The following is a 27,119-nucleotide window of genomic DNA, read 5'->3' as shown; positions in this document are numbered from 1 at the left end:
GGTAGCCGGGAATAGCGATTTTTCTGCGATTTTAGTTAGTCGCTAACGGATTTAGCGCCCGCGTGCGAGTCGCTATTTTTTTCCCGTAATGTACATGAATGCCGTTTTGCGTGTCCTCAATAGCGAGTCGCTATGAATCGCTATTAGGGCCACGCAAAACGGCCCGTACATGAATCAGGCTGTAAATGTATTTGTTTTTTAAAATGCGAGAATTAAGCTTTTTTTTCCATATGAATTAAAAAATACGTTTTAGGCAACATTGGCGTCTACTGAGTCACTTAAGTTGATGTATAGGGAAACGTGTGCGTGCCAACTCTGTATTCCTCGGTCAAGCTAGGTTCACGTGAGGCCTTTGCACAAACTGTTCTCCGACTGTAGCATCAGGACAACGCACTTGTCGCTTGCAATGCTTCATGCAGCCACTTAAGCAACTTGTCTCAGTTTTCAAACAGCTGCCAGTGACTTTCATTTCCATGTAAGTACTTTGAGATCGGTTGCCCCAATCAAGGGCCGGTTTGGGAGCGCTTGCTGTGGCCCAGCCACAAAACATTGTGGGAAATGTGGCCTCTGATTAGGGATGTTGTTGACTCGGGGAGGATGCACAAGGCTCGGATAGGTGTGGCCGCGGGGATCTCTAACATTTATCACGTTTGTGACACATTCCCAAAACTGGAAAAGCCTCAGCAAGGCCCCTGATATCAGATTCCGAGCTCGGCTGATAAAAATCAAGCTCACCTTTCTTCTTTTCAGCTTCTGCCTCTCAGACTTTCAGCCAGATTCATCATTATCCCGTTTTGCGAGTCCTTAATAGCGATTATTAAGGAATCGCTATTAAAGACTCGCAAAACGGGATTCATGTAGAAATCGCAATTTTATTTGCGATTTCTACAGCTTCCTTATTTGCGATTAGCAAATTGCTAATCGCAAATAAGGAATGACTCCCCATTCATTCCTATGGGCCTAAAGGCCTGGAATGAATGGGGAGTCATTCCTTATTTACGATTAGCAATTTGCTAATCGCAAATAAGGATGCGATTTCAAGGGTGCCAGGGGTGTCCCAAGGACACCCTGTAGCACCGCTGAAATGTCAATGTAGACTGATGTTCCGCACACATATGTCCAAAGGACATGTGTGTGTGTAACATACAACTTAGAAAAATGCCCTAAAGTGCATTTTTCTAAGTTTTCGCTATTCGAAGTCAGACTTCGCGGTAAATAGCGGTAAAAAATAGCGAATTCGCAATTTTTCAAAGGTTCATGAATAGCATTTAAGGAATCTCTAATTGAGATTCCTTAAATGCGATCACAATTTGAGAAATCGCAATTATTTGCGATTTTTCAAATTGCGAGTTTATGACCCATTGATGAATTCCAAATGCCATTTTTGCGGGTGCAAACGGACGAATTTTGCGATTCGCACCGTTTGCGCTCGCAAAAATGCTTGATGAATCTACCTGTATATCCCCTCAATCTAAGACAAACACTGCCAAAAAATGGTTTTTGATTTTGCGGCAACTGAGCACGAATGGGTCTTTGCGCAGCAAAAGTCGGAAGGAAGGCTCTTCCTAAAGTAATTAGCACTTCGGTAGGAATGAGCGAGCCTATAAAGAGGTTTTCCGACCTATAAGCAGGGCCACTCTAATTATGCGGCAAGAGGGCCAAATTATGCGGCAGGGTTGACTAAATTATGCAGTAAGTAAAGAAAAATGATGACCCATCTGAGCGCTGTGGTTTCTACCCAGTGAATAGATAGTAGGACGATGGTTTCTACACAATGACATGCTCGGGGTCTGTGGTTTCTGAAATGACTTGGAGTACAGTGGTTAATTGAGGAGAAGTAGTTTATTTAATCAACAACCCCAGGAGCATTCAAGGACTAACTTCCTCAGCATCTGTGCATCTCTGATCTGCTCCCTGGATTCCACACTCTGGAATCCAGTGAGCACAGTGACCATGAGACTATGACGTCATTGCTAAGATACAACATATTTCCCTTTCTGTAAATTAACATAATAACAACGAAAACAAAAAACACATTTCATTTTGATACATATAAGAAATACACCATCAAGGACATATGTAATCCTTCATCCAAACTGGTTTGCATTTAGGCTTAGTAGATACCGACATAGAAATGGGTACATCATCTCTTTTCTCCACAGATGTTTTTGAAGAAATGTTTACCAGACCATCCATTTGTTTGCACTCTAGATCATTACATCTTGTGATGCTTCTCACATTCCACTGTTTACCATCATCTAACTTTACTATATTACCTGTTACACAGATAATTCGTTTGGGTTTTGACCATTTAGAAGAACCAGGTTTCCGATTGCCCATTAATTGAGAGCGTACCCAGTCCCCAACTCTAAATACATTAGCATTGAATTTGATTTTAGAATTGTGATTCTGAATATATTTATTTTGATATTGTTGAACCTTAGATATAAGTTTCTTATCATCAGTCACTTTTGAAATATTTTTAAACATCCATACAGGTTTAACCTTAGATCCAGCCTCACGTCCTTTTAATAAAGAAAACGGAGAAATTCCCGTAGCCGTGTGAGGGGTATTTCTGTAACACCATAACATCTCCTTGACAGCATCCTTACAGTTATCATTATTGTTGTTGGCAAGTTGGATGCATTCTTTCAATACCCGGTTGAATCTTTCTATTAAACCATTTTCTCTAGGATTATATACAGAGGTGGTAATGTGTTTAACTCCAACTTTTTTAAGATAAGCAGAAAATTCTTCGGCAATAAATTGCGGGCCGTTATCTGATAAAATAGTGCTAGGGTATCCTTCTCTATGGAAAATACCATCGCAAAATTCGATAATATTGGAAGCTTTGATGTCTCTTACAAAAGCTACTTCAGGCCATTTAGAGTGAAAATCCATCAAGACAATTGCAAACTTATTTTCAATACCTTTGACATGAAATGGACCACAAATATCAATGGCAACTCTATCCCAAGGTTTTTCAGGAAAAGGAGTTGCCGAAATAGTGGTTTCATGCGATTTGTGAGATTTGTCACTAGACATACATGCTAGACAATTCCTAACGCACCTGTCTATGTCCTTGTCCATTCCAGCCCACCAAAAGTCATTCCTTGCCCTCTTCTTCATGCTAGTCATTCCACTGTGTCCTTCGTGTAATAAACTCAAAAGTTTGTCACGCAAAAGTGCAGGTACAACTAATCTGTCGCCCCTCCTAAGAATACCATCATAATAAGATAATTCTGGCCAAACCATCTTAAAATCAGCCAAAATACTTTTATCCAAGGATGACAGATCTACACCAACATGTAAGTTATTAATGATTTGTTGTAGTAACGTGTCATCAGTTACAGCTTGAACCCACTCTTGTTCACTGATAGCATTATTACATGATTCTTCGATGCTGGCAACTAACCATTCATCTTTATCCTCAGAAGTATCGTCTTTGTCACACGGCAAGGGAAGGCGTGATAAACAGTCTGCATTAATATTTTTATGACCAGGAACATAATTTATTTGAAAGTTGTACTCCTGTAGTCTATATAACCATTTGGCTATTCTGGGAGTGGCTCTTGAAGCACCCTTAGTTGTGAAGATATCAATAAGAGGTCGGTGATCTGTTCTTAATTCAAAACAAGTGCCCCAAATAAAAGTTTTAAAATGGTCTACACCCCACCAACATGCTAAAGCCTCTTTTTCAATTACAGAATAAGAAGGTTCAGCACCCTTAAGTGTGCGAGATGCAAACGCTATGATACGTTCAGCTTCATTGTGCTTTTGCATAAGGACAGCACCCAAACCATAAGCACTTGAGTCCACCACAATGATAGAGATATGATCAGGATCAAAAGGTTTAAGAGCCACTGCTTTTGTGATGTCTTTTTTGATGTTCTCAAAAGCCTGTTGACATAAGGTTGACCATGTAAAAGAAACACCTTTTTTCATTAACAATCTTAAATTATGCACTTTGTCAGCAAAGTTTGGGACAAATTTAGAATAGTATTCCGCAAGTCCCAAGAATGATCGTAACTGATCTTTATTAATAGGGTGGGGTGCTTTTTCAATGGCATCTAAAAGTTTCATTTTAGGTTTAACCCCTTCGTTGGAAATGGTATGACCAAGATAATCAATTTCTTTGACTCCAAACTTGCATTTTTCCCCACTTACAGTTAGACCAGCATCTTGTAATTTCTGCAGCACACCGTGTACTGCTTGATCATGAGAAAGTATGTCTTTCCCCCAGATAAGAACATCGTCCTGAAAAATTCTTACATTAGATTCATTCTTCAGGACGCTGCACATAACTCTCTGAAAAACTGATGATGCAGATGCTAATCCGAATGGCATTCTGAGATATTGGAAGGCACCCTCAGGTGTAATAAAAGATGTTAAATGCCTAGAGTCAGGATGTAATTTGATTTGGTGATATGCGTTTGACAAATCAATTGACGAGAAAAACATGGCATCTTTAATGCTTGAAATCATTTCATTGATGTGTGGCAGAGGATATCTATCAACCCAGATATTTTTATTTAAGTCTCTCAGGTCCACACACATCCTAATTTTTCCATTGGGTTTGCGAGCCAAAACGATGGGACTAAGCCAATTTGAAGCTTCAATAGGTTCTATTACTTTGGCCTTACACAACTTATTTAATTCATCCTTCAAGGGATTTCGTAGAGCAAATGGTACATTCCTTACTTTATGCACAGATGGAGTATTGTCTGCTTTTAAAATAATTTTGTGTTCAAATTTGATCAAACATCCTAGTTCCTTGCTAAATAATTTGGGAAAAACAGATTCCCATTTAGAAGATGAATCCTCATTAGTTACCAATACATGTTCAAGATAATCATTAGCTAAAACTACTTGATCAGGATGATTAGGATTTAGTACCAATCCCATTTTTTTAAGATCTTTCCAACTCAATAAAGCACGTCCCTGTTCAACAACATAAACTTTGGTAGAACATGATCTACCTTTGAAAGTTACTTTGGCCTCAAAATAGCCTATAACAGGTAATCTAACACCACAGTATCCTTTAGGTCGTGCATCAGCTGTTATTAAGGTGTACTTGTTACCATTTTCCCACATGTTCTTATCAATGATGGTGTACGGCGAACATGAATCCGCCCAAAGCATCATGTAGACATCATTTATCAATACTTCACATTTAGGCGGACAATAGTCTTCAGAGATATCATTAACAAAATCATCTTGCAACATCATCACTTCAATATCATTCTCATTGCCATCAAGTACTTCCTCCTCACTATCAAGGTGAGATTCTACGAGATTTACAGAACGCTTCCAATTACTGTAATCACCAGTTCTACACCATTTGGCAAAATGACCGATTTTTTTGCATTTACTGCATGTAACTTTACTAGCAGGACATTTAATGAAATCAGCAGTGTGTTTCTGACTACCACATCTGTAACAGACTCTCTTGGAAAAACTAGATTTATTTTTGGAAAAACCAGATTTAACTTCCTTGTTATCGCTTTTATAATCAGTTTTTCTATAGCCTGTAGATACAGTATTGACATTACTAGATTCATCTTTAGAACTTAACTCTTTGACATAGTGAGACGTATTCTCCATTTTTCTGGCTGTGTCAAGAGTTTTCTGTAGAGATGGATTTTTTAGTTCAAGTAAACGCTCTTGAATTTTGATGTTTTTAATTCTATTTATAAACTGATCTCTTATTATTTCTTCGTGTAAGTCTTTGAACTTACATGTGATGGCTAAAGTTCTTAAACATGCCACATATTGTTGCACATTTTCACCAGCTAATTGTGCTCTAGAGAAAAATTTGTGTCTTTCAACAACAATGCTCGTTTTTTTACCATAATTCTCTTCTAATGCTTTTAAAGCATCAGAATATACATCAATAGCTGTATCATTAGAACTGGTTTCACTAGTTTCACTTGTTTCAAGGTTCATTTCTTGTTTTAAGTTTACTTCATGGAAAAAATGTTTTCCCCAAAAAAATTGAATAATTTTGTTTATTGAGGAACGTTTAATAATGCCAAATATAAGTAATGATTTGTAGACTTGCCGAAGGAAAATTGAGTCCGACGAGTGAAATAACACTGTTTGTTTACATTTGCCGTCTGTGCGAGTGAAATGGCATTGGTTGCTAAGGTTACTTAAGATGGCCGCTTGCGGAGCGTCAAACGTGATGATGCAGTAATTGAAGTTAGAGCGTTGAACGCGCTGATGTAGCAACGCGATGACGCGGTAGCCCAGAAAAAGAATGCAGGTGATCAGCGTTAGATGCGCTGAGTGGCAGCGCGATGTGCACGCGACGGCAATCAACACGGCGGCATTTTTTGAATGAAGAAACGAAGTAAGATGTTAACATGTCGGCATTTTTCAAAATAACAATTAGTTGTAATCCTTAAAGCGATGGAAAAGAAAGCGATCCTTCGTATTTAAAAATGGCAATAAGATTACGATGTTGTACGCTATTTTGACATGTTAAAAACAGTTTATATGTCAAAAACAGTTAAAAATTTGGATTTAGGCTCTCAAAACGCAAAAAATTCAAAATAAGCGCAAAACAGGAGTTCATTCGTTTCAAAACGATATCAATAATAAAGGTACCTTGAAACTTTTATAAATGTTCAGGCTTCCTGGGGTTGTATGAAGAAATCTTCAGTTGGTAGAAAAATCTTCAATCCAAGTCTTCTTTTCTTCTTAATATGAATCCCATCCTCGTGGCCACTGAAATGACTTGGAGTACAGTGGTTAATTGAGGAGAAGTAGTTTATTTAATCAACAACCCCAGGAGCATTCAAGGACTAACTTCCTCAGCATCTGTGCATCTCTGATCTGCTCCCTGGATTCCACACTCTGGAATCCAGTGAGCACAGTGACCATGAGACTATGACGTCATTGCTAAGATACAACAGTTTCTGCACACTGACAGTGCTGGCGCTGTGTTTTGTTAGGACATTGACACATCTCAAAGCGGTGGTTTACGCAGACAGAGCTGACTGTAGCGCTGTGGTTTCTATGCAGTGAGCACATGTTGGGCCTGTTGTTTCTACATACTACGCCGTTCAGGGGGTTCTGTTCTTTGCATACTGAGGAAGTCTCATTGGCACCCCAAGGAGCCCGAGGGCGGAGTTGCTGCACAGTGAAAGACCTTACTGTGGTTTCTGCCCGAAGGCACATGTTAGGGGAGTCATTTCAGCTCAGCTCAATACCTTAGGCGTACTCCCTGCACAGTGACAGGACAAAGGACTGCTGCTTCAGTACAGTGAGCACGATTTGAGCTGTAGTTTCTGCGCAATATTCAGTGAGCACGTCTCACTCACCTTGTAGTTTTTGTAAAGTGTTTGCCATGGTTATTATGGCTTTTCCACAGATCTCGGAGATGCGCTATCTGCACACTACGCGCAGCTTCGGTTTCGGAATAGTGACAGGTCTTGGAGGCTGTAAACCGCGAGCAACTCACAGGGCTATGGATTCTGCACCATGGCAGATCATGGAGCTGTGGTTTGTCCAGAGGGAGCCCCCTTGTGCTGTACCTTCTGCACAGTGAGCACACCTTGTGCTGTGCCTTCTGCACAGGGAGCATACCTTGTGCTGTACATTCTGCACAGGGAGCGTACCTTCTGCTGTACATTCTGCACGGGGAGAACACCTTCTGCTGTACATTCTGCACACCTTCTGCTGTACATTCTGCACACCTTCTGCTGTACATTCTGCACACCTTCTGCTGTACATTCTGCACACCTGCTGTACATTCTGCACACGTTGTGCTGTACATTCTGCACAGGGAGCACACCTTGTACTGTACATTCTGCACAGGGAGCATACCTTGGGATGTACATTCAGCACAGGGGGAGTACACCTTGTGCTGTACAGTCTGCACAGGGAGCATACATTGTGCTGTACATTCTGCACACCTTGTTCTGTACATTCTGCACAGTCTCGCAATGACATTATTTTGAGCTATTGACATTGTAAATGGCAATGCCTTTACAAACATTAAAAGGCATAGTTATTTACAGAACCAAAAGCAACACCTATTGCGTTGCATAGTGCGGTGTCCGTGAAGACTGCGCCGCGCTTATTAAAGTTTTTTGAAAAAGCGTGGGGGGGGGAGGGGGCAGAGAGCATGGGCATAGCCAATAGGTCTCGCTTTTGGGAACTTATAAGTTTTTAGTTATGCAGCACAATATCCTTGGTGCAACAACATCAACTGTTGCATGGCTAAACACTTATAAGGTCCTAAAGGCGAGACCTATTGGCTATGCCAATGCTTGTTGTACCTGGTGCCCACTTTGAAATGGGGAGAGCTTCTGAAGTTACCCCCTACAGAGATGTTTGGAATTTCTTCCCTCCCTACCCTCGTCCCAGTCTGTGGAGGGACATAATAGGCTAGTGTGAAGTGCTTTGTCTGTGAGGTCAGCCAGTGCCTTTGAAGTGCAAGTGTGGTAGGTGACAGCTCTGCCGCCCTATAAAATTAGACATGGCCCATCCTGCCAACACCCATACCCTCCTTTGTGACACTGTCTAGGAGGAATGCACAAAGGCCAACTGCCAACTACACCTAGTCAATGTGGCCCAGGAATAGGCTGGAGGCACCAATGGTTTGAACACGTCAACTTTCTAAAAGTGGCATTTTCAGTATTGTGACTTAAAATCCACATTTACCATTAAAGATGGCTTTAAATTATAATTCTTCAGACCACAAACATGACTATCTTACCTGTCCCCCCTCAAAAGTTACCACTTATTAAAATTAATAAGGGAACCAAAATGTTATCCTAAGGGAGAGGCATGCCTTGCAATTGTAAAAACTGAATTTAGGAGATTTTCATTACAGTGACAGACATGTAAAACTTAAAGGTACATGTCCAACTTTTAAAATACACTGCACCCTGCCCTGTGGGCTGTTGAGGGCCATCCCTATGGTGGATTTATATGTATTAAAAAAAGGAAGGTTTAGGCCAAGCAAAAGGTTTTTTTGCCAGGTCTGAATGGCATTTTAAAACTGTAAACATAGGGTGGAATAGCAGGCCTGAGACATGTATAAAAAGGCTACTTAAGTCACTTAAATCAGTGCTACAGGCCCGCTATTAGCATTTAATTTACAGGCCCTGGGTACTAGGGGCACCACTTCCCTAGGAAATTCTAAGTAAATTCAATGTTAAGAACAATTTGTATTGTTTCTAATTTATGTCTCCGTGTACTGTTTAGATAAAATTACGTGGTGGGGAGGTATCGTTTTTCCTGAAGAAGGTGATTGTGAAATCAAAGAACCCACCAAAACGCGTCTCTGCTATACAGTCCAATACACTAGATCTTTTGACTTTGATTCTCAAGTTATAACCTAGATTCCAGAGTACTTCGGTTGAGCAGATGATTTGTTAGATTGGTGTTCCTTGAATGACATTATTGTCTAATGAACTCTCCCGCTATTTTTATGTGTTGATCATGTCTTACTTTTGTTATATTGGTGTATCAAATGATATTTAATGTTTTTTTAAATACTGAAGATGTTTGTACAAATAATGATTTTTTTAATATCTTGTGAGTTCAATGAGTATATATTAAATTATAAATGGAAAATTTATTGGCATTGAGCATGCATATTTTATTATATTTGTACTTTCTGTTTTGGTGATATTGGTTGATCCTTGGTGTGGACATGCAAGCGTTGAATTGCTTATCTGCCCAAAGGGGGCATTATTTTTTTAATTTGTCTTTTTGGTGCCCTACCCCTTTGGAATGAAATGGCCCCTCTCCTTTTGGTAGAACCAATAGGGCGTGAGCCAATTTTGCCATGATTAATGGCGAGAGCACACACACTTTAGCAGTGGTTAGCAGTAGTAAAGTGCTAACAAACATGGGTTCAAAAAACAGGAGGGATGAAGGCAAAAAAGGTTGGCGATGACCCTGCAGAGAGGGCCAAATCCAACAATGGTGAACTGGAGCACACACTGCTTCTTTACTTCTCCTCAGCTGTTATTGGAGTAACTTTCACTGCAGTAAGGTAGTATTGATATTTGTGCATCAAAGACCATGATGGCATCATTGGCACTGATCCTATAAGCTACCTGAGCCACTCATCTCCATCAGCTGGAAGTAGCAGCAGCTTTCAGAGGCAGACCTCAACTTACCAAAGGCTTTTAAATATGAAAGAGCAATTTATAGAAAGGGAAGCCTTTTCCTTTTCCAGAAGTCCTTCCCCAAATGATGCCTGAACCCTGCCTGATCAGGATTCCCACTAAGATCCACTGGGTACTTTGTCGAGAGCCTTCCGGAACAGGTCATGACTTCCACCATTAGCACAAGTATTACCTGACTTTCTACCGGCTGGTGATGGGGTGTGGGTGCACAGTTACTCATTGGGGTGTGAGAAAATTGTATTTGTGTCTTATGATTGCCTGGCAGCTAGAGAAACCTATCAACCACATATGTTTCTGAAACCAGAGCCTTGAGGATATAAGCTCTCATTACACATATAGCTCTGCGAATATCAGTTAATGGCGGAAAAGCAACTGCACCACGTAGAAATTTATAGCACTTAAAATTTGAATTCAATGCGAATGGTGAATGTCTTACCATATTACGGTTCCATGCTCCACCTGTGAGAATGGTACCCAGCGTGTCTGGCGGGACATGCCACATGTCGGAGGAACAGATAAATAACAGGGATACGTGAGGTGCTTTTGGAGGCCCTTTTCTGCTAAAATTCAGCTAGTGGGATGTCTCTACATTTTGGCTCTAGGTTTGTCTACAAACCTAAATCTAATAACCCTACACCTCTTTTGAAAATTATAGATCTTGACAAATCAAAGGTGGTGTACCGTGTGTGGGTCAAACAAGCTGTCCTTAGTCATAATGCCCTGCAAACATTAGTGTAAAGCTCTAGTTCCTTACATTTAATTAGCAGTAAACTCTGGAATCCACTACCTATGGATAATGTCTTCTCATCCTGCTTTTGCACACAGCCTCTTATAAAAGTGGTACCTTGCTTGTATGGCAGAGCATACTGTGCAGCAGAGGAACAAGCCTAAAACGTGCTTATGTCTTCTTCTCTCAGGGGTTTGTTCACCTTTACTTAAAATTGGCCGCTTGATCAATTGATGAATCTATGGGGAGTAGTGCCCAGCCCATGTAAAGCAAACTGCTACCTTTTTTGTTTTATAATTTTGCATTGGAAAAAGTGAATGAGTTTAGTCTAACCGTTGCCTGTATTTCTAATAGAGAGTACTTTCCCTGTTTGTGCCATGGGGCACCGTTTAACCAGTGCACCAGATGCAAACTGGGACAGTATCACTATTATGATGGATGTGCTTCCCTGAGGGCAAAGCATTCACTGCTATATGGACGGCTGCCTTAAAGCTGCTCCGTTTTTCACAGTGTAGGGGACACCCGCCTGCACTTTAAAAAGGAATTATAGATCCCCGTGCGGGCAATGCAGTGAGTAACTGCACCCACCGACAGGCAGATCCCTAGGGGGTCCATGAGACCACCTTTCTTTTCTCAAGAGGGCAGGCTTCAGGATCCAGGTTTTCCTCTGTGCACATGTCTGTATTGTGACACAGGAAAAGAGGCAAAATGATTCTCTCATTTACATGCCCTATGCAAATGAGGAAAGCCATCTCAGGCCAGCACTGCTGCTACATGTGCACCAACTCTATCCGCATCACAGAAGGAGCCCCACAAGTGTCTGCTGCCCTTCCATGTGCCCCATGGATTCATCATATGAGTCAAATTCTATTTCATGCTTTGAAATGGTTTTGTAGTGTGTGATTGTAATCAACAGTGTGTAATTGCTTTTCACAAATACAATGTATTACGAATGTGTTGATTGTGAGACTTGTTATCAAAATATTTAATATGCATGCACTGCGTCAATTGATAACCTTCACTTAAGTTATATATAACTACAACTGGCTTTGTTTTGCCTATTTGAATTCATTTTCATTTTATTCCAGAAATATTTAAAATTCACTTAATTTTCGCCTTTTCTTTTTCCCATTCCTTATTTTGTTGTCATCATTACAATATGCCTCACCCTTACCCTCTTTGTTTTTGTTCGCTAATTTGATTTTGTCTGAGACTGCTCTTTCTCAGTGCAACCACTACATTTTTTAACATGGGATACCTGTTATTTTCATTATTTAGTCCCAACCCCTATGTCTCCCTCCTCGAAATCAGTGAGCACACCAAGTGAAGTAAGCAGCCAGGATGAGCTGGGACCGCTAGGAAGGTATGAACAACTATATATGATCTTGGATTTAGTACGTTCATGGTATGCTTGTGTTTCATCACTGTATTGTCTTGGATCATCTTTACTCAATGATACTTTATTAACAAATGATGCAGTGCATTACCTTGATTGAAGCTTAGTTTTCATAAAAGTAATTAGTAGGCCTCAAGCCCTTTTGTCAAATAGCTTACTTTCTGGATTATTGAAGGAAGGTTGTAAATGATAATGTACATTTATAACAAATGTATACAATGCCTACTGCTGTAAAATACAACTAAAGCTTGACATTATTGTTTTGAATAGATATCAGTGCACATGGGGTGTTACCATTTGCCCGATAGAAATGCTTTGCCACAAACATGTTAGAGTACTGGGATAACAAACCAATGTTCCAACCACGCTAGTATGAATTGGACAAAACACCATGTTTCTACCCTTAGACCCAGGGTCATCAGGCCATCAGTCTAAGTACCTCAGCCTGTCTGCTGTATATAGGGTGGGCCTTCTGACTCAGTTTAATTCTTGTTCAGGACTGTCAAGAAAAACATGGTGGTCAAGAACCGATTAAATCACAAATTACTCCATACCCTGGGAGAAAACTGGTTGGTGTTAGGGATATTAGTTTTTCACATGAAACATGGTGGCCACTCAGCAAAGTTACAGTGCCTTTAGAGGAGCCAACATGATGGTAGCTCCTCTGAAGGCATAGAGATCTCTGCCAGACAGGCAGAAATCTCTATTTATGCCGGTTAGTTATCAGCCAGGGTGGTATGGGATATTATCTCTGCAGGACATTCTGTGACCCTAAACAATGTGCATTGTTAGTGCAGCCCAAAACACGAACACTTTGCATTCCCACAGCACATTAGTTCTTTCAAACAGTTCTCCAGTATTGGGGTGTCTTTCATAGATTCACATGCTTGAATATTCCCCGTCGTCGAAGTGGGAGTCCCACGGTAAATATCATAGCAATAAGATGCTAATAACATAAGTATGTAAAAACATTACACATAAAAATACACAGTAGATATACATAGAAATACCAAGACATAATTCCTACATAGGAATACATGGTAGAGAGAAAAAACACTTGCAACATATCCATGTCATTATGTTAGTCCAAACTGCAGCTAATCAGGCGCAAGCACCCCTCCAGAACCTTCTCCTCAGAGCTCAGTCCCTCAGATTTTCTACCGCACGTCGTGTGAAGGGAGTCTCCCTGAGCTCTGCTCAGTTTTTCTCAACTTTCTTCTGGATTTCCAGTGTTACCATGTCTTCAAGTAAGAAGTCTTTATTTAGACCCTGTTCTTCTTGTGGGAAGCTGCGTTTATACTCTGAAGATCCCCACAGCAAGTGTATATATTGTCTTTACCCGGACCATGAGGTGAGCAAATGTAAGTTTTGCAGGACCTTTTCTACTAAGACCCTTAAAGACAGGGAAGGTCGTCTCCTCCTCTGGTTGCAGAGACTTAAAGACCAGGATAACCCACTTTCTGACGCAGACAGCCTGTTGTCTAGTACTTCAAAAGCAGCCAGTAAGCGTAGCTGTGTGCCGGAATTGTCTTCTCCATTTCTAAAGAAGAAGAAACTTTCCCTTTCTGTGGCTCCTGCGGTGGCCTCACCTACTCCAGCTATGCCCATGCCCACGAGATATGACTCTCAGGCGTCTTCTGCTTCTTCCTGTCATGTTTCCACCAAAAAACATGTTAAATCGTCAACGGGAGAGTCGACGATCGTCCCAACGACGTGATCTGCCGTCTCCGGCTTGTCGACGGCGACTGTGACGACATCTGCTGCTGGCTCGTCGACGACAGTTACATCGACGTCATCTATGTCGACAAAGGTATCTATGAGCTCTAGACCTGTGTCGTCTACGATACCTATCCTCTCGTCGACGTAAAAAAAGCTCTCTCGTCGTCGACGAAATCTTCATCGCCGAGAGCTGTTAAATCTTTGTCGGTCCCGTCGACAGCATCTTCATCATCGAAGACGACTTCGTCGACGGCAACTTCATCATCGACTGCGAGGGGATCATCATCTACATCTTCGTCGACGCCTATGCCGTCGTCATTAGCTGAGTCGACGGCGACTTCGTCGACGGTGACTACCTCTTCTTTTGCATCGTTGCCACTGGTGCCACTTCCACTGTCGGGATCTGATCTTTCCAACATCAGCCCACTGCACCAACGTCGCCAGGTTCAGGTAGACCAGTTGTCTATTCCTGATGACAAGCAGCCACCTTCGCCATTGTTTGCCACTGGCTCTGAAGAGGACTCTGGTTTGGAAGAGGATGACGGTGGCCCTTTTCGGGTGGCACGCAGTCCCTCTGAATTAGTGATTAAATGCCAAGACTATGGTTAGGAACCTGAAGAGAATTATTTTCAAGACGAAGAACAATCAGTGCAGGTTACAACAGTGACACTGCCTCTCCTCATATGTTGGAGGAGTATAACAGGCGATTTCCCCCATCACATCAGGGTTCGCCAGTACCGGCAGCACCTGTGCCTACAGTACCTCCACCTGAGGATCCGCTACCACCACCATCAGCACCGTCCCCGCAAGTCCAGACGTCAGTCCAGATACACACTACTGTGTATGCAGATGACGATGATGACGTTCGCCCTGATCGTGAAGAGGGCGAAGTCCAGGATGATGACAACCACGACGACACCATGGCCGATTAGGACGACTACCAAATTCAGACGCCGTCCCCTCCTCCAGTGACACCTGGGGATTCCCCGCCAGTGGACATTGCCAGCTTCCATCAGTTAATGGACAGGGCTGCCCAACTCTTTCAACTGCCAAGATTCCAAAGAGAAGAGGACTGTTTTCTTTATGATTTTAAAAATCAACCATTTGAACAGGTCCATACAGTCCCCATTATCGATTTCATATGGAACGAAGGATTGAAACTTATGCAGACACCAAATACCATCCCTGCTCAAATGCCTCCCCTAGAAAAGAAATACAAGGCACCCATTGGTTCCCCCGCGTGCCTGATTTAGCAGCAGAAACCAGATTCGGTGGTCACTCAAGCTGCTCAGTGTCGCTCAAGGAACCCAGCATCACCTATTACAGCTCCTCCAGATCGGGAAGGTCGTCGCCTGGACGCCATTGGGCAGAAATGTTCTTCAATGGCCTCTACCATGGTGAGAGCAGCGAATGCTTTAGCTATTCTAGGGCGATACGACCGTCAGATGTGGTCTGACATGGCTGCCATTGTAGCCCTCTTCCCGGTGCCCTCCAGGGCTGAAGCCTTAAATTCTGCAAGACGGAGAGAGAGCAGCTGAGGAGATCATAGACTGCTTAGTAGACATTTCATCGACTGGTTTCCGTCAGCTTGCAGGGGTAGCCGTGTTGCGGTGACAGGGATGGCTCCGCTCCACCTCTTTTCGTCAAGAGGTCCAGGCAAAGATCCTGGATATGCCGTATGATGGAGAGTCACTCTTTGGAGCACATGTTGATGAGGCTCTTCAAGCCATCAAGAAGGACACCAACACTGCTCGCTCCTTAGGGACCTTACAGTCCCGAAAACAATCTTTTCGTGGCCCACGTGGACGCGGCACCAACTCCAATTTTCGTGGAGGATCTAATCAACCATACCGCTCCTACAACAAGGGTAATCAGCGCTACTCTTCCCAGCAGCAGCAGTCCTCCCGTCAGCAGTGCTCCAAATCCTATCGAGGAAAGTCTGCCTATAAAGGACCTACCTCCAAACGACAATGACTTGCCTTTCCCCCCAAAAGTTGGAGGTCGAATCTCCCTGTTCTCTTCTCAATGGTCCTCCATCACCTCAGACCCTTGGGTTCTGGACATTGTAGAGAAGGGCCATCCTCTGGAGTTCGTCAAGATTCCTCCTCCCACTCCTCCATCCGGCCCACCTCCACCCCACCTCAAGGAGTTGTTCCAACAAATTCGTATTATGATTTCAAAGGGTGCCATCGAAGTGGTTCCACAGTCTCAAAGAGGAAGGGGGTTCTATTCCCGTTTTTTCCTTATCCTCAAGAAATCAGGAGACTGGCGTCCGATTCTGGACTTACGAGCGCTGAACAACTATCTCAAATCCCAATCCTTTCGTATGCTCATGCTCATGGAGATTTTGCGTCTTCTCTCCAAAGACGACTACGTGACAACCATCGACCTCCAGGATGCTTACTTTCATGTGCCAATTCTTCTACGTCATCGAAAGTACTTGCGCTTCCAGGTGGGACGGAGAGACTTCCAGTTCCGAGTGCTGCCTTTCGGCCTCTGCTCCGCCCCTCGTGTCTTCACGAAAGTGTTAGCTCCTGTGATAGCCTACCTGCGGCTCCAGGGTGTCCAAATGTTTCCATACCTGGACGATTGCCTTCTCAAATCTCAATCTCGCAGCCAGTTGGTTCGGGACATTCAACGCTGTCAGGAGGTCTTCCGCTCCCTCGGCCTCTCCATCAATGCCGAGAAGTCCCAGTTTGTCCCAGCTCTCTGCAGAAACTTTCTAGGCACTACCATGGACACATTCATAGCCAAAGCGTTTGTGTCTCACGAGCGTCAACTGAAGATATTCAGCCTTGTGGCTCGTATTTTCGCAAGACAGTCCGTTTCAGTCCGGATCTTGAAGTCCTTTCTGGGGATGGCATCATGCATTTCTCTGATCCCGAATTGCAGATTGAAAACTCGCCCTATTCAGGAAGAACTGGACGGGCAATGACGTCAAGTCACGGGATCCTTCAACGACATGATCAGTGTCACCGCTCGCATGAAGACGGCTCTCCAGTGGTGGCCGCAACAGTCCAACATCGCAGCAGGGGTTACCTTCCTCACCACCGCTCCGGAACTCACGCTGACGACGGACGCATCCTTAGAAGGGTAGGGTGCACACCTTCAAGGTCTGTCGATCAAAGGCAAATGGACTCTGCCTCAGCTCTCTTGGAACATCAACCGGCTAGAATTGATGGCCATCTTTCTAGCACTCAAGTCGTTCCATCCTTTGATCAAGGGAGAGTCAGTAATCATCCAAACGGACAACACAACCAGTATGCACTATGTCAACAAACAGGGCGGAACCAAATCTCCTCTCTTGTCTCGTCTGGCACAGTCGATCTGGGATTGGGCAATCAGTCACCACGTCACCCTGACTGCCATTCATCTACCAGGAGTCTCCAACATCCTAGCGGATTCCCTCAGCAGATTCACGTGTTCGACCCACGAGTGGCAGTTACACCAACCAACACTCGACCTAGTCTTTCGACGGTTGGGTCATCCACCCACCCTTGGTTGTCTTTGCCACACCGGAGAACCGGAAATGCCCTTCTTACGCAAGTTGGCATCCCCACCCCGGATCGTGCGGGATGCCCTTTTGATGAACTGGTGCGATCTATTCGCCTACACTTTTCCTCCGATTCCACTGGTTCCTCGCGTGCTGTGGAAGATGCGGAGACAACCTTGCCACATCCTCCTGATTGCTCCCAGATGGCCTCGACAAGCGTGGTTCTCGGAGCTGCTTCTCCTCTCCCAGTGTGAGCCCATCCTTCTGTATCCTCGAGCTGATCTCCTCACGATGGACGAGGGTCAGATATGTCATCCAAACCCATCCTCTCTGAAATTATCGGCCTGGAACCTGAGCACCTTGAATTTGCCCATTTAAATATTTCACCAGCATGCAGGGACATTCTCGCTCAGGCAAGAGCTCGGTCTCCAGTCAAAACCTACAAGCTCAAGTGGAAGAGGTTTTGTCATTGGTGCGCTGATGCCAATATTCATCCTCTTCATTCCACTCCAGATCAGCTACTCCCGTTCTTTCTGCAAGTGGCTCAATCAGGACTTTCACATTCTACTTTGAGAGTCTTCTTGGCGGCGATTTCGCGCTACCGTCAATATGGTTCCACTTCGCTCTGCTCCTCCAGAGTAATTCGACAGTTTTTCAAAGGATTATTCCGGAAGTTCCCGCCCATTCGGCGTCCTCCTCCCACTTGGCATCTTAATGTCGTCCTGGCTCAACTAATGAAAGCACCATTCAAGCCCATCCACAGAGCGGACTTAAAATTTCTCACCTGGAAGGTAGCCCTTCTCCTTGCTCTGACATCCTCTCGAAGATTAAGCGATATTCACGCTTTCACCATTAAACCTCCATTCCTTCAATTCAAATCGGACTGTGTAGAGCTTCGCACCAACCCAACTTTCCTTCCTAAAGTACCTACTGACTTTCACAGTAACAAACCTGTTTTCCTAAAAAATTTCTTTGCCAATCCTCAATCTCCGGCAGAGCAACGCCTACATTCCTTGGACATTAAAAGATGTCTTAAATTTTACATCAATAGTACGGCACCCTTTCGCAAGTCTGATCAACTGTTCATTGCCTATGGACACATGCGCAAAGGACGTCCTGTTACCAAGCCAACTATTGCACGTTGGATTTCTTCAGCAATTGCTTTCTGCCATCAGAAAGCCGGCAAGCCTCTTCAGTCTTCCGTGAGGGCCCATTCCACCAGGGCGATGTCATATTCTACTGTCCTGTTTGCCGGTGTGCCGTTTCATCAAATCTGCAGAGCGGCCACGTGGTCCAGCAGGCATATGTTCACAAGACACTATTGCCTGGATGCCATCACTGACGCAGATATGGCAGTGGGACAGGCAGTGCTTAGCAATCTTTTTAACTAAGGTGAGCCTCTGGCTTCCCTCCTCCATTATGGTTATTTTGCTTATGGTTATTACTTGCATGACTTTATTATAGTCTTATTGAGTTTCTTCCATGTTGTTGCATGGTTTCTTCAAGCCTTTTCGGCTACTACTGCTCACTATTCTATTCAAGCATGTGAACCTATGAAAGACACCCCAATACTGGAGAAGAACAATTGTTACTTACCTGTAAACAGGTGGTTCTCCAGTATTGGTGTCTTTCATAGATTCACATGCGACCCACCCACCTCCCCTCAGAGGTTCGCTTCTCCTCATAACCTCTGTTGTCACTCCTGTGCTACGAAAATCTGAGGGACTGAGCTCTGAGGAGAAGGTTCTGGAGGGGTGCTTGCGCCTGATTGGCTGCAGTTCGGACTAACATAATGACATGGATATGTTGCAAGTGTTATTTCTCTCTACCATGTATTCCTATGTAGGAATTATTTATTGGTATTTCTATGCCTTTCTACTGTGTATTTCTATGTGTTATGTTTTTACATACTTATGTTAATAGCATCTTATTGCTATGATATTTACCATGGGACTCCCACTTCGACGACGGGGAATATTCAAGCAAGTGAATCTATGAAAGACACCAATACTGGAGAACCGCCTGTTTACAGGTAAGTAACAATTGTTCTTACTGTTGTTGTTTGGCATTGTCTGCCATGTCCCTCACTAGATGCTTCGGTGTAAAGTGCTCTACTGTAGCAGGGGATCTCTGTGATAGTCATAATCTGTGAATAGTCCCGCCCATGTGCGGGGACCCCGGAGCATTCAAAGTAGTCTCTTAAGTTATCTTCTTCTGCAGTCCTGCATAGACACTTAAGAGAAAATGAAAGACAAATAATGCTGCCTGACATTAACAAGGCTTCATTAGCCAGCACTTCATCCTGAAGTGAAAAAGGACAGCCAAATAATATAGATATTTACACATTTTACAGCGTTTCACACATAGAGAAACTCCCCTTCACAAAAATCCTTTGTCATGATAGAGAGGAAGGGTTGGACAGCCAGGCCCCATAGACTGTCATTATGTGTCTGGAAAACGGATACCGTGCCTTTAAGGAACCCTCCAGAGACCCTCGGTATCACATGATGCACAGCCAAAGGCAAGTTACTTTCAGTTCTTTTTTCCAGGTCCTGCTAGCAGGACCCTGGAGCATTGAGCTCTACCTCTATTGGTATAACTTACATTTTTGGAGCTTTTTGAAAGGTTTTAGTGTTTCACGCGACGTCGGTGGCCTTTCTCTTCCTTTTGCTGTCTTTTTTTGAGCAGCTAAGCCACCTCTTTCTTGTCAAAATGCCAGACAAGTGCCCTGAGTGTGGCAGGAAGAAGGCCAAGTTAGACTCTCACAGAGTTTGTATACTCTGACTTCCATCTACTCATGTTCCTGACTCCTGTCATCTGCAAGTCATTCTCCAGGAAGACCCTGCGTGACCGGGAGAAGATTAGTCTCCAAGGCCTGGAGCAGAGAAGACATCAGGATGCATGTGGGACCTCGGGGCGTGGAGGGACTCTATCTGCTTCCACTTCCCATGATTCGGTAGCTGGGGGGCTCCCCAGTCACAAGAAGGCCCAGAAACGACATCGGTCCCGGTCCCTGTCGCTGTCGATAGCTACAACGTTTATGTCGAAAGGTATGACGACTATATGTTCCCCGTCGACCCAGGGCTCTGGGGCTAAACGTCGACCCTCAGCGTCGAGGGGAAGGACGTCGAGACCTCGGATGAGGTCGACGACTTCGCAGACTACGTCGACACATCATAGTCTTCGAACTGAGTCCCGAAGGCATCAGCGCTTGCCGTCGAGCCGACTTCGCGGTCAACGTCGACGCGCAGGTCGGCGTTGAGAAGATCTTCGCCGTCGACGCCGAGAGGTCAGTTGACGTCGTACAGGAGATCGACGTCTAGGAGAAAGTTGACGTCCAGGAAGAGGACTCCTTCCAGGAGCAGGTCACGATCTGTGGTCAGCATTTCTACATCTGGCCGCTTCAGGTCGGAGCGGCGCAGGTGGTCTCCATCAGGGCACTAGGCCTCTAGGGCAGTTTCTTCAAGGCCGGCCTGGAAGAGGAAAAGAGTGACTAGTTTACCAGACTCTGAATACTCCAGGACCTATTCACCAACTAGGTCTCCGGGCATGGACAAGCTTGTGGTTCCGCGTCTGTCGCCTCCACGGCCTCGGATTCAGTTTCCTCCACCGCCTCCAACCAGACCACCACCTCAACCACCGGTGCCGGTAATGCCACCTGTGCCCTGAAGGCTGAGATCTCGCTCCAGACCACGACATTTTTCTCGTAGCTGGCACAGGTCCTCCACAAAGTCTCGACTTCGTCCCGACCGGGAGAAATCACACTCCAGATACACTAGGGACACAAATTCCTCTAGTGGTGGGAGATATTTGCCGACCTTATCGGACTCTCCTCCCACAAGGGTGTCTCCAGTTGATGACATCGCTACCTTTCACGATGTGTTGCTGAGGGGAGCGGCTAAGCTGGGGATTGTGCTGACTGCGCCTACCCCTTCCACGTCTGATCTTTGAGACGCTGCAAAGAAAGCAACTCTCACGTCCCCGGCTTCCTCTAGTGCCTGGTTTGGAGGAACCAGCTATGGAACTTTTTCTGATGCCTACCTCGGAGAAATCAGCTCCATCTCGACTTCAGAAGAAATAGAGGCCCCCGGACTTGGACCCCGCATTCCTGCGGACGGATCCTCCTCCGGACTTGGTTATAGTGGTGGCGGCAAAGAAACAGCACTCTACGGCTCCATCGTCTACGGTGCCACCAGACAAAGAGCTGAAGACTGGACTCAGCGGGTAGGAAGGTCTGCAATACGGCAACCACTATGACTGCTCCTTGTGGGATTCTCTCCAGCAATTTATTGAACTCCTCCCGAGAGACAAACGTGAGGACTTTCAGGAGGTTGTTAATGAAGGCATGATGGTGTCAAACCAAATCATCATTGTGACTGCAGACACATCTCTCCTAGCAGCCCATGGACACTGTCACAGGGTGACTTTGAGGCAGCACGCCTGGCTGCGGCTTACCTCCCTCAAGCTGGAAGCACAGCAGCAAATTGCCAACCTGCCCTTTTTGGGATCCACGCTCTTTGGGACCCATGCGGACGAGGAAATGGCTTGCATGAAGGCGGAAATCGAAACACTCAAGGCTGTGGGCTTGGAGAAGCCCAAGGAACAGCAGAAGACTTTCCGTCCCTACCAGCGGCGATATTCCTCCCAGTGGTTCCAACGCGGGCAGGTTCGCCAAGCTGGGCAGCAGCTGCAGCAGCAGCAGCAATATCAGAGGCAGCTCTTCCAAAGGCGTCAGAGGGGCTGAGGCAACCAACAGTCCACATCGGGTAATAAAGGCCCGGCTGGGTCCAAGCCCTGAGGGATTACTTCCCCCTCTTCTGTTACCCACTCTGGTAGGGGGAAGCATTCAAAACTACCTGGCAGAGTGGAGAAAAATTACTCAGTACAAGTGGGTGCTGAATATTGTTTGCAGTAGATACAGTCTGTTTTCTGAGCCCTCCTCCAGCTATTCCACCGGTTCGCTTGCAATACCCGCCGCGCAAACTCCAAGCGGAGGCCAATACCCTGTTAAGAAAAGGGGCGATAGAAGACGTTCCTCCATCTCAAAGACAAAAGGGTCTATACTCACGGTTCTTTCTTGTGCGCAAAAAGGACAAAAACGAGTTCAGGCCCATTCTGGATTTGCGACAAGCAAACAAATGGATTCGCAGAGAGAAATTTTGCATGCTGTCCTTGCACCAGATTTATCCATATCCATATACATCGAGGAAACTGGCTTTGCGCCATAGAGCTGTAGGACGCCTACTTCCATGTTCCCATTGCACAGAAGCATCGGACGTTCCTGTGCTTTCTAGTCGGCACCAACCACTATCAGTACACCATGCTTCCCTGTGGTCTGAAGTCTGCACCCAGGACGTTTTCAAAGTGCATGTCAATGGTGGCAGCGCACATGAGGAAAAACAAGGTGTTTGTCTACCCGTACCTGGACGACGATTGGTTGATCAAAGCATCCACCTTCCAGGAAGCGAAACTGTATTTCAACAGGACGGCTGTTCTGTTGAACCAACTGGGTCGCGACATCAACCTGTCCAAGTCTGTCTCGACTCCTGTTCAGTGTCCACAGTACTTGGGAGCCTCCATCGATACTCTCAGGGCAAGCGTGTGTCCTTCGGAGGAGCGACGCTTATCGATCCTTCGGAAGGCTCAGACTCTCATGTCCGTTCCATCAACGACAGTGAGGACAGTGTCTTCTCTTCTGGGGTTGATGGCTTCTTGCATCTTTCTCACACCACATGCATGCCTCCACATGAGGCCGCTGCAGGAATGTCTGGAGGATCAATGGGACCAGAAACTAGGGAACTGGGAGCTCCGACTGTCTCATCACGCTCAGCTGTCCCTGAAGTGGTGGTGTTCCATTCCACAAGGACATTCCTATACAGACCATTGTGATGGATGCTTCTCTCCAGTGTTGGGGAGCGCATTCGGACCATCTTCAGATCCAAGGCACGTGTTCTCAGGCGGAAACCACGTATCACATCAATTTTCTGGAACTCAGAGCTGTTCATTTTGTGCTGTATTACCTTAACAAGCAGGGGGCTCGAGATCGCGTACACTATATCAGGAAGCGCAAGCGATCTGGTACTGGCTGTTAGCCAGGGGACTGACAATAATGGCTACCCATCTACCAGGTGTGCAGAATGCTCAGGCAGACGCACTCAGCAGGCTCGTTCAGGAAAATCACGAATGGGTCCTAAACAACGAGGTGTTAAGAAACATCTTCGCAAGATGGTGCACTCCAGAATTAGATCTGCCGACAACAGCAAATGCCGAGACTTCGCCTCCAGGTTTTACCAACCGGGGACTCTGGGGAATGCAGTATGGATCAGCTGGTCGAACTGCTTTCTGTACGCCTTCACGCCCATTCCCCTGATTCCACAAGTGTTGATCAAGCTGTCCTTATCCAGGGCCCGGGTGATCCTCATTGCATCGGAGTGGCCTCGACAGTGGTGGTTCACCGACCTGCTCCACCGGTGTCTCCAGCCCCAGCTTCCATGTCGGCCGGGCCTCCTCACGAAGTTCAGGGGGCAGATGGTGCACCCCAACCTCTCATCTTTGAGTTTTGCAGCATGGCTCCTGAGCTAGTGCAGTATGGATACTTACACCTGCCTGACAACTGCATGGAGATACTCAAGGAGGCAAAGAGGCCGTCTACAAGGACTTCCTATGCCTACAAGTGGAAGAGATTCTGCATTTGGTGCACGTCCAAGAATGCTGATCCTACATCCTTTGAGGAAGATGTCATTCTTCCATACTTGCTGAATTTAGCTCAATCTAGCCTTAATTTTCATTCTATTAGGGTTCACCTCGCAGCATTAACTACGTATAGGAAATGCCCTTCACAAACTTCCTTTTTCCAAATCCCTGTTATTAAAAATTTTTTGGAAGGTTTGAAGAAGGTATTTCCTCCCGTTAGGCGTCCTCCCCCTCCGTGGGAGCTGAATGTGGTGCTGTCTAGATTGATGAAGGAGCCTTTTGAGCCTATTCATAAGGCTTCATTACAGCACGTATCCTGGAAGGTGGCTTTCCTTGTGACTATAACATCGGCTCCCACGGTGAGTGAGATTCACGCTCTGTGTTGTCAGGAGCCCAATACTGTATTTCATGCTTCCAGGTTTGTCATGAGGACTCACCCTAAGTTTCTTCCTAAAGTGATATCTGACTTCCATGTCAACCAGACGATCACTTTACCAATGTTTTTTTTCAACATCCTTCGTCTCCGGCGGAGGGGTCCTTTCATTCACTTGATGTGAGATGGGTGTTAATTCTACTTAGATAACACCAAAAACATTCGTAGGTCAGATCAGTTGTTTGTTAATTATGATTGTCAGGACTGGTCTTGCCACCTCCAAACAGTCCATATCTAGGTGGATTGTGTCCTGTATACAACTATGTTACCAGAAGGCTAACAAGACTCTAGGGGGTAGGCCTGAGGCTCATTCAACTAGAGGCAAGGCGGCTACAGCGGCTTTGCTATGTAACGTTCCGATTGCAGACATCTGTAGGGCGGCTACGTGTAAATCTGTCCACACCTTTGCTAAACATTACTGCCTGGATTCTGATGCACGGACAGATGCACAAGTTGGGCAGGCTTCGCTGAGGAATTTATTTGCTCAGTAAGGATATTTCGTCTACTTTTCTTCCAACGCTGGGTTTGGTTGTTTGGGATGGGCTTGCCATTCCATTCACAGATTATGACTATACACAGAGATCCCCTGCTACAGAAGGAGTAGTTTCTTACCTGTAACTCCAGTTCTGTAGTAAGGGTATCTCTGTAATAGTCATAAGCGACCCACCCTCCTCCCCGGTAGAAGAAAGTGTTTTCCTAGATGCTACAGGCCTGGCTTTATAAGACCTCCAAAAATAACTGAAAGTAACTTGCCTTTGGCTGTGCATCATGGGATACCGAGGGTCTCTGGAGGGTTCTTTAAAGGCACGGTATCCCTTTTCTAGACACACAATGGCAGACTATGGGGCTTGTCTGTCCAACCCTTCCTCTCTATCATGACAAAGGGTTTTTGTGAAGGGGAGTTTCTCTGTGTGAAACACTGTAACATGTGTACATTTCCATATTATTTGGCTATCCTTTTTCACTTCAGGATGAAGTGCTGGCCAATGTAGCCTTGTTAATGTCAGGCTGCATTATTTGTTTTTCATTTTCTCTTAAGTGTCTATGCAGGACTGCAGAAGAAGACAACTTAAGAGACTATTTTATTGCTCTGGGGTCCCCGCACATGGGCGGGACTATTCACAGATTATGACTATCACAGAGATACCCCTACTACAGAACTGGAGTTACAGGTAAGAAACTACTCCTTCTCTACTACTGCTAGACAGCATTATTACAGGGCTGCTGTTCATAGCAAGGTTTTTTCCCACTGAATGGCTACAGATGGCATAGAGATAATGAGAGGGAACTTCATGTTGTCTGTGATATCACTTACAGTGCTCAGGTGTAAGCTTCCAATTATTGATAACAAACTATTTCCGTTGTATGTCTGATACCCATAAGAACCCCCATGAATCCTCATTTAATGGTTCCCGTGGATCAGCTGAGCCAATGAAAAGGAACCAGCCGGTAGCCATTTACAAAATGGCCTTTCTTACTTTTCATATTCTTCCTCACTCCTTCCTATACTTAAAACATATGTATTTTTTAGTACCATGGCACCCTCCCACACCTTCCTAAGACCAGTCCACTCTAATTCTATAAGTAGTTTAAAAAGTAATACTTGTTTTCTAGCCACCTTCCCCCACCCTCCTCAGTAGGGTCTATACCCCCAACAAAAAAACCAAAACAATGAATTCTGCTACTTTCCTCTGGAAGAAGAAAAATCTTACCTGGCATCATGAGACCTCACCAACTGATCTAATTAGTTTTTATTCATCAATTGACCCTAAAGGCTGTGCTCTAATCACTCAATCCATGAGCAAGTGCTGGCAGAGGCGCTTTACAGTTTACAGTGAGGTAACGCCGCAGCAGTGTGTGGCAGTTCTTAACAGACCTTCAGCTGCTGGGGGAAGCAGTGTTTGGTGATGCCAGAGCTTAACCCACTAACCTCTACCAGTCTCAGGCCTGCAGAGACCCATGAGTGATGAGTAGAGGAGACAAGTGGAAGCCAAGTGCCATTCCACTGTTTCTTTTTGGTTTTCAAGAGACCGGAGTTTCAGATATGTTCCTTAGCACTGTGCTGGGTGTGAGTGTTTGATTGGTTCAGATGCTCCGTCCATCACCACCCCCTTTTGTACCGCTTTGTTCGCCATAAGTTGGCAGGGTATGCTCAGACGTGAGTCCCTTGCTCACTTTGCCACTGGATTCAAGCAAGTCTGGCTGAAGATGGCTGACATGCCAGAAACCGGTCCTAGGAAGCTTGTTTCCGGTCCAGGATGGCATGGCTTGGCAGTCCGGGCTAGACTGTTCCGATGAGGCACAGGGTCAGACTGATTTGCATATGGCCATGTCTGAACTGGGGTGGCAGAGTGGGCTAAAGAACGGTAATGGATTAAACCCAGATCTTTTGACTGGGTGTGAGTGTTTGATTGGTTCAGATGCTCCGTCCATCACCACCCGTTTTGTACCGCTAGCACTGTGCCCAGCATCGATATTCTCACTTCTCAAGTGCAGGACATCTGAAATGT

At 44.9% G+C, this 27,119-nt stretch overlaps 1 protein-coding gene across 3 annotated transcripts in view; it reads left to right on the top strand.

Annotated features, from left to right (window-relative positions):
* Positions 1-27,119, top strand: part of DYNC1I1 (dynein cytoplasmic 1 intermediate chain 1) — a 2,048,030-nt gene that overhangs the window by 304,519 nt on the left and 1,716,392 nt on the right. For all 3 annotated transcript variants that reach the window (XM_078663722.1, XM_078663723.1, XM_078663724.1), the window contains exon 4: positions 12,154-12,238. In XM_078663722.1, coding sequence (XP_078519848.1) covers positions 12,154-12,238 — 85 coding nt within the window. The remainder of the gene's footprint in view (positions 1-12,153; positions 12,239-27,119) is intronic.

The sequence above is a fragment of the Lissotriton helveticus genome, chromosome 10 (genome assembly GCF_964261635.1).
Source record: "Lissotriton helveticus chromosome 10, aLisHel1.1, whole genome shotgun sequence".
NCBI lineage: Eukaryota > Metazoa > Chordata > Amphibia > Caudata > Salamandridae > Lissotriton > Lissotriton helveticus.
The sequence above is the reverse complement of the archived record's forward strand: the minus strand, read 5'-3'. Positions and strand labels throughout refer to the sequence as shown.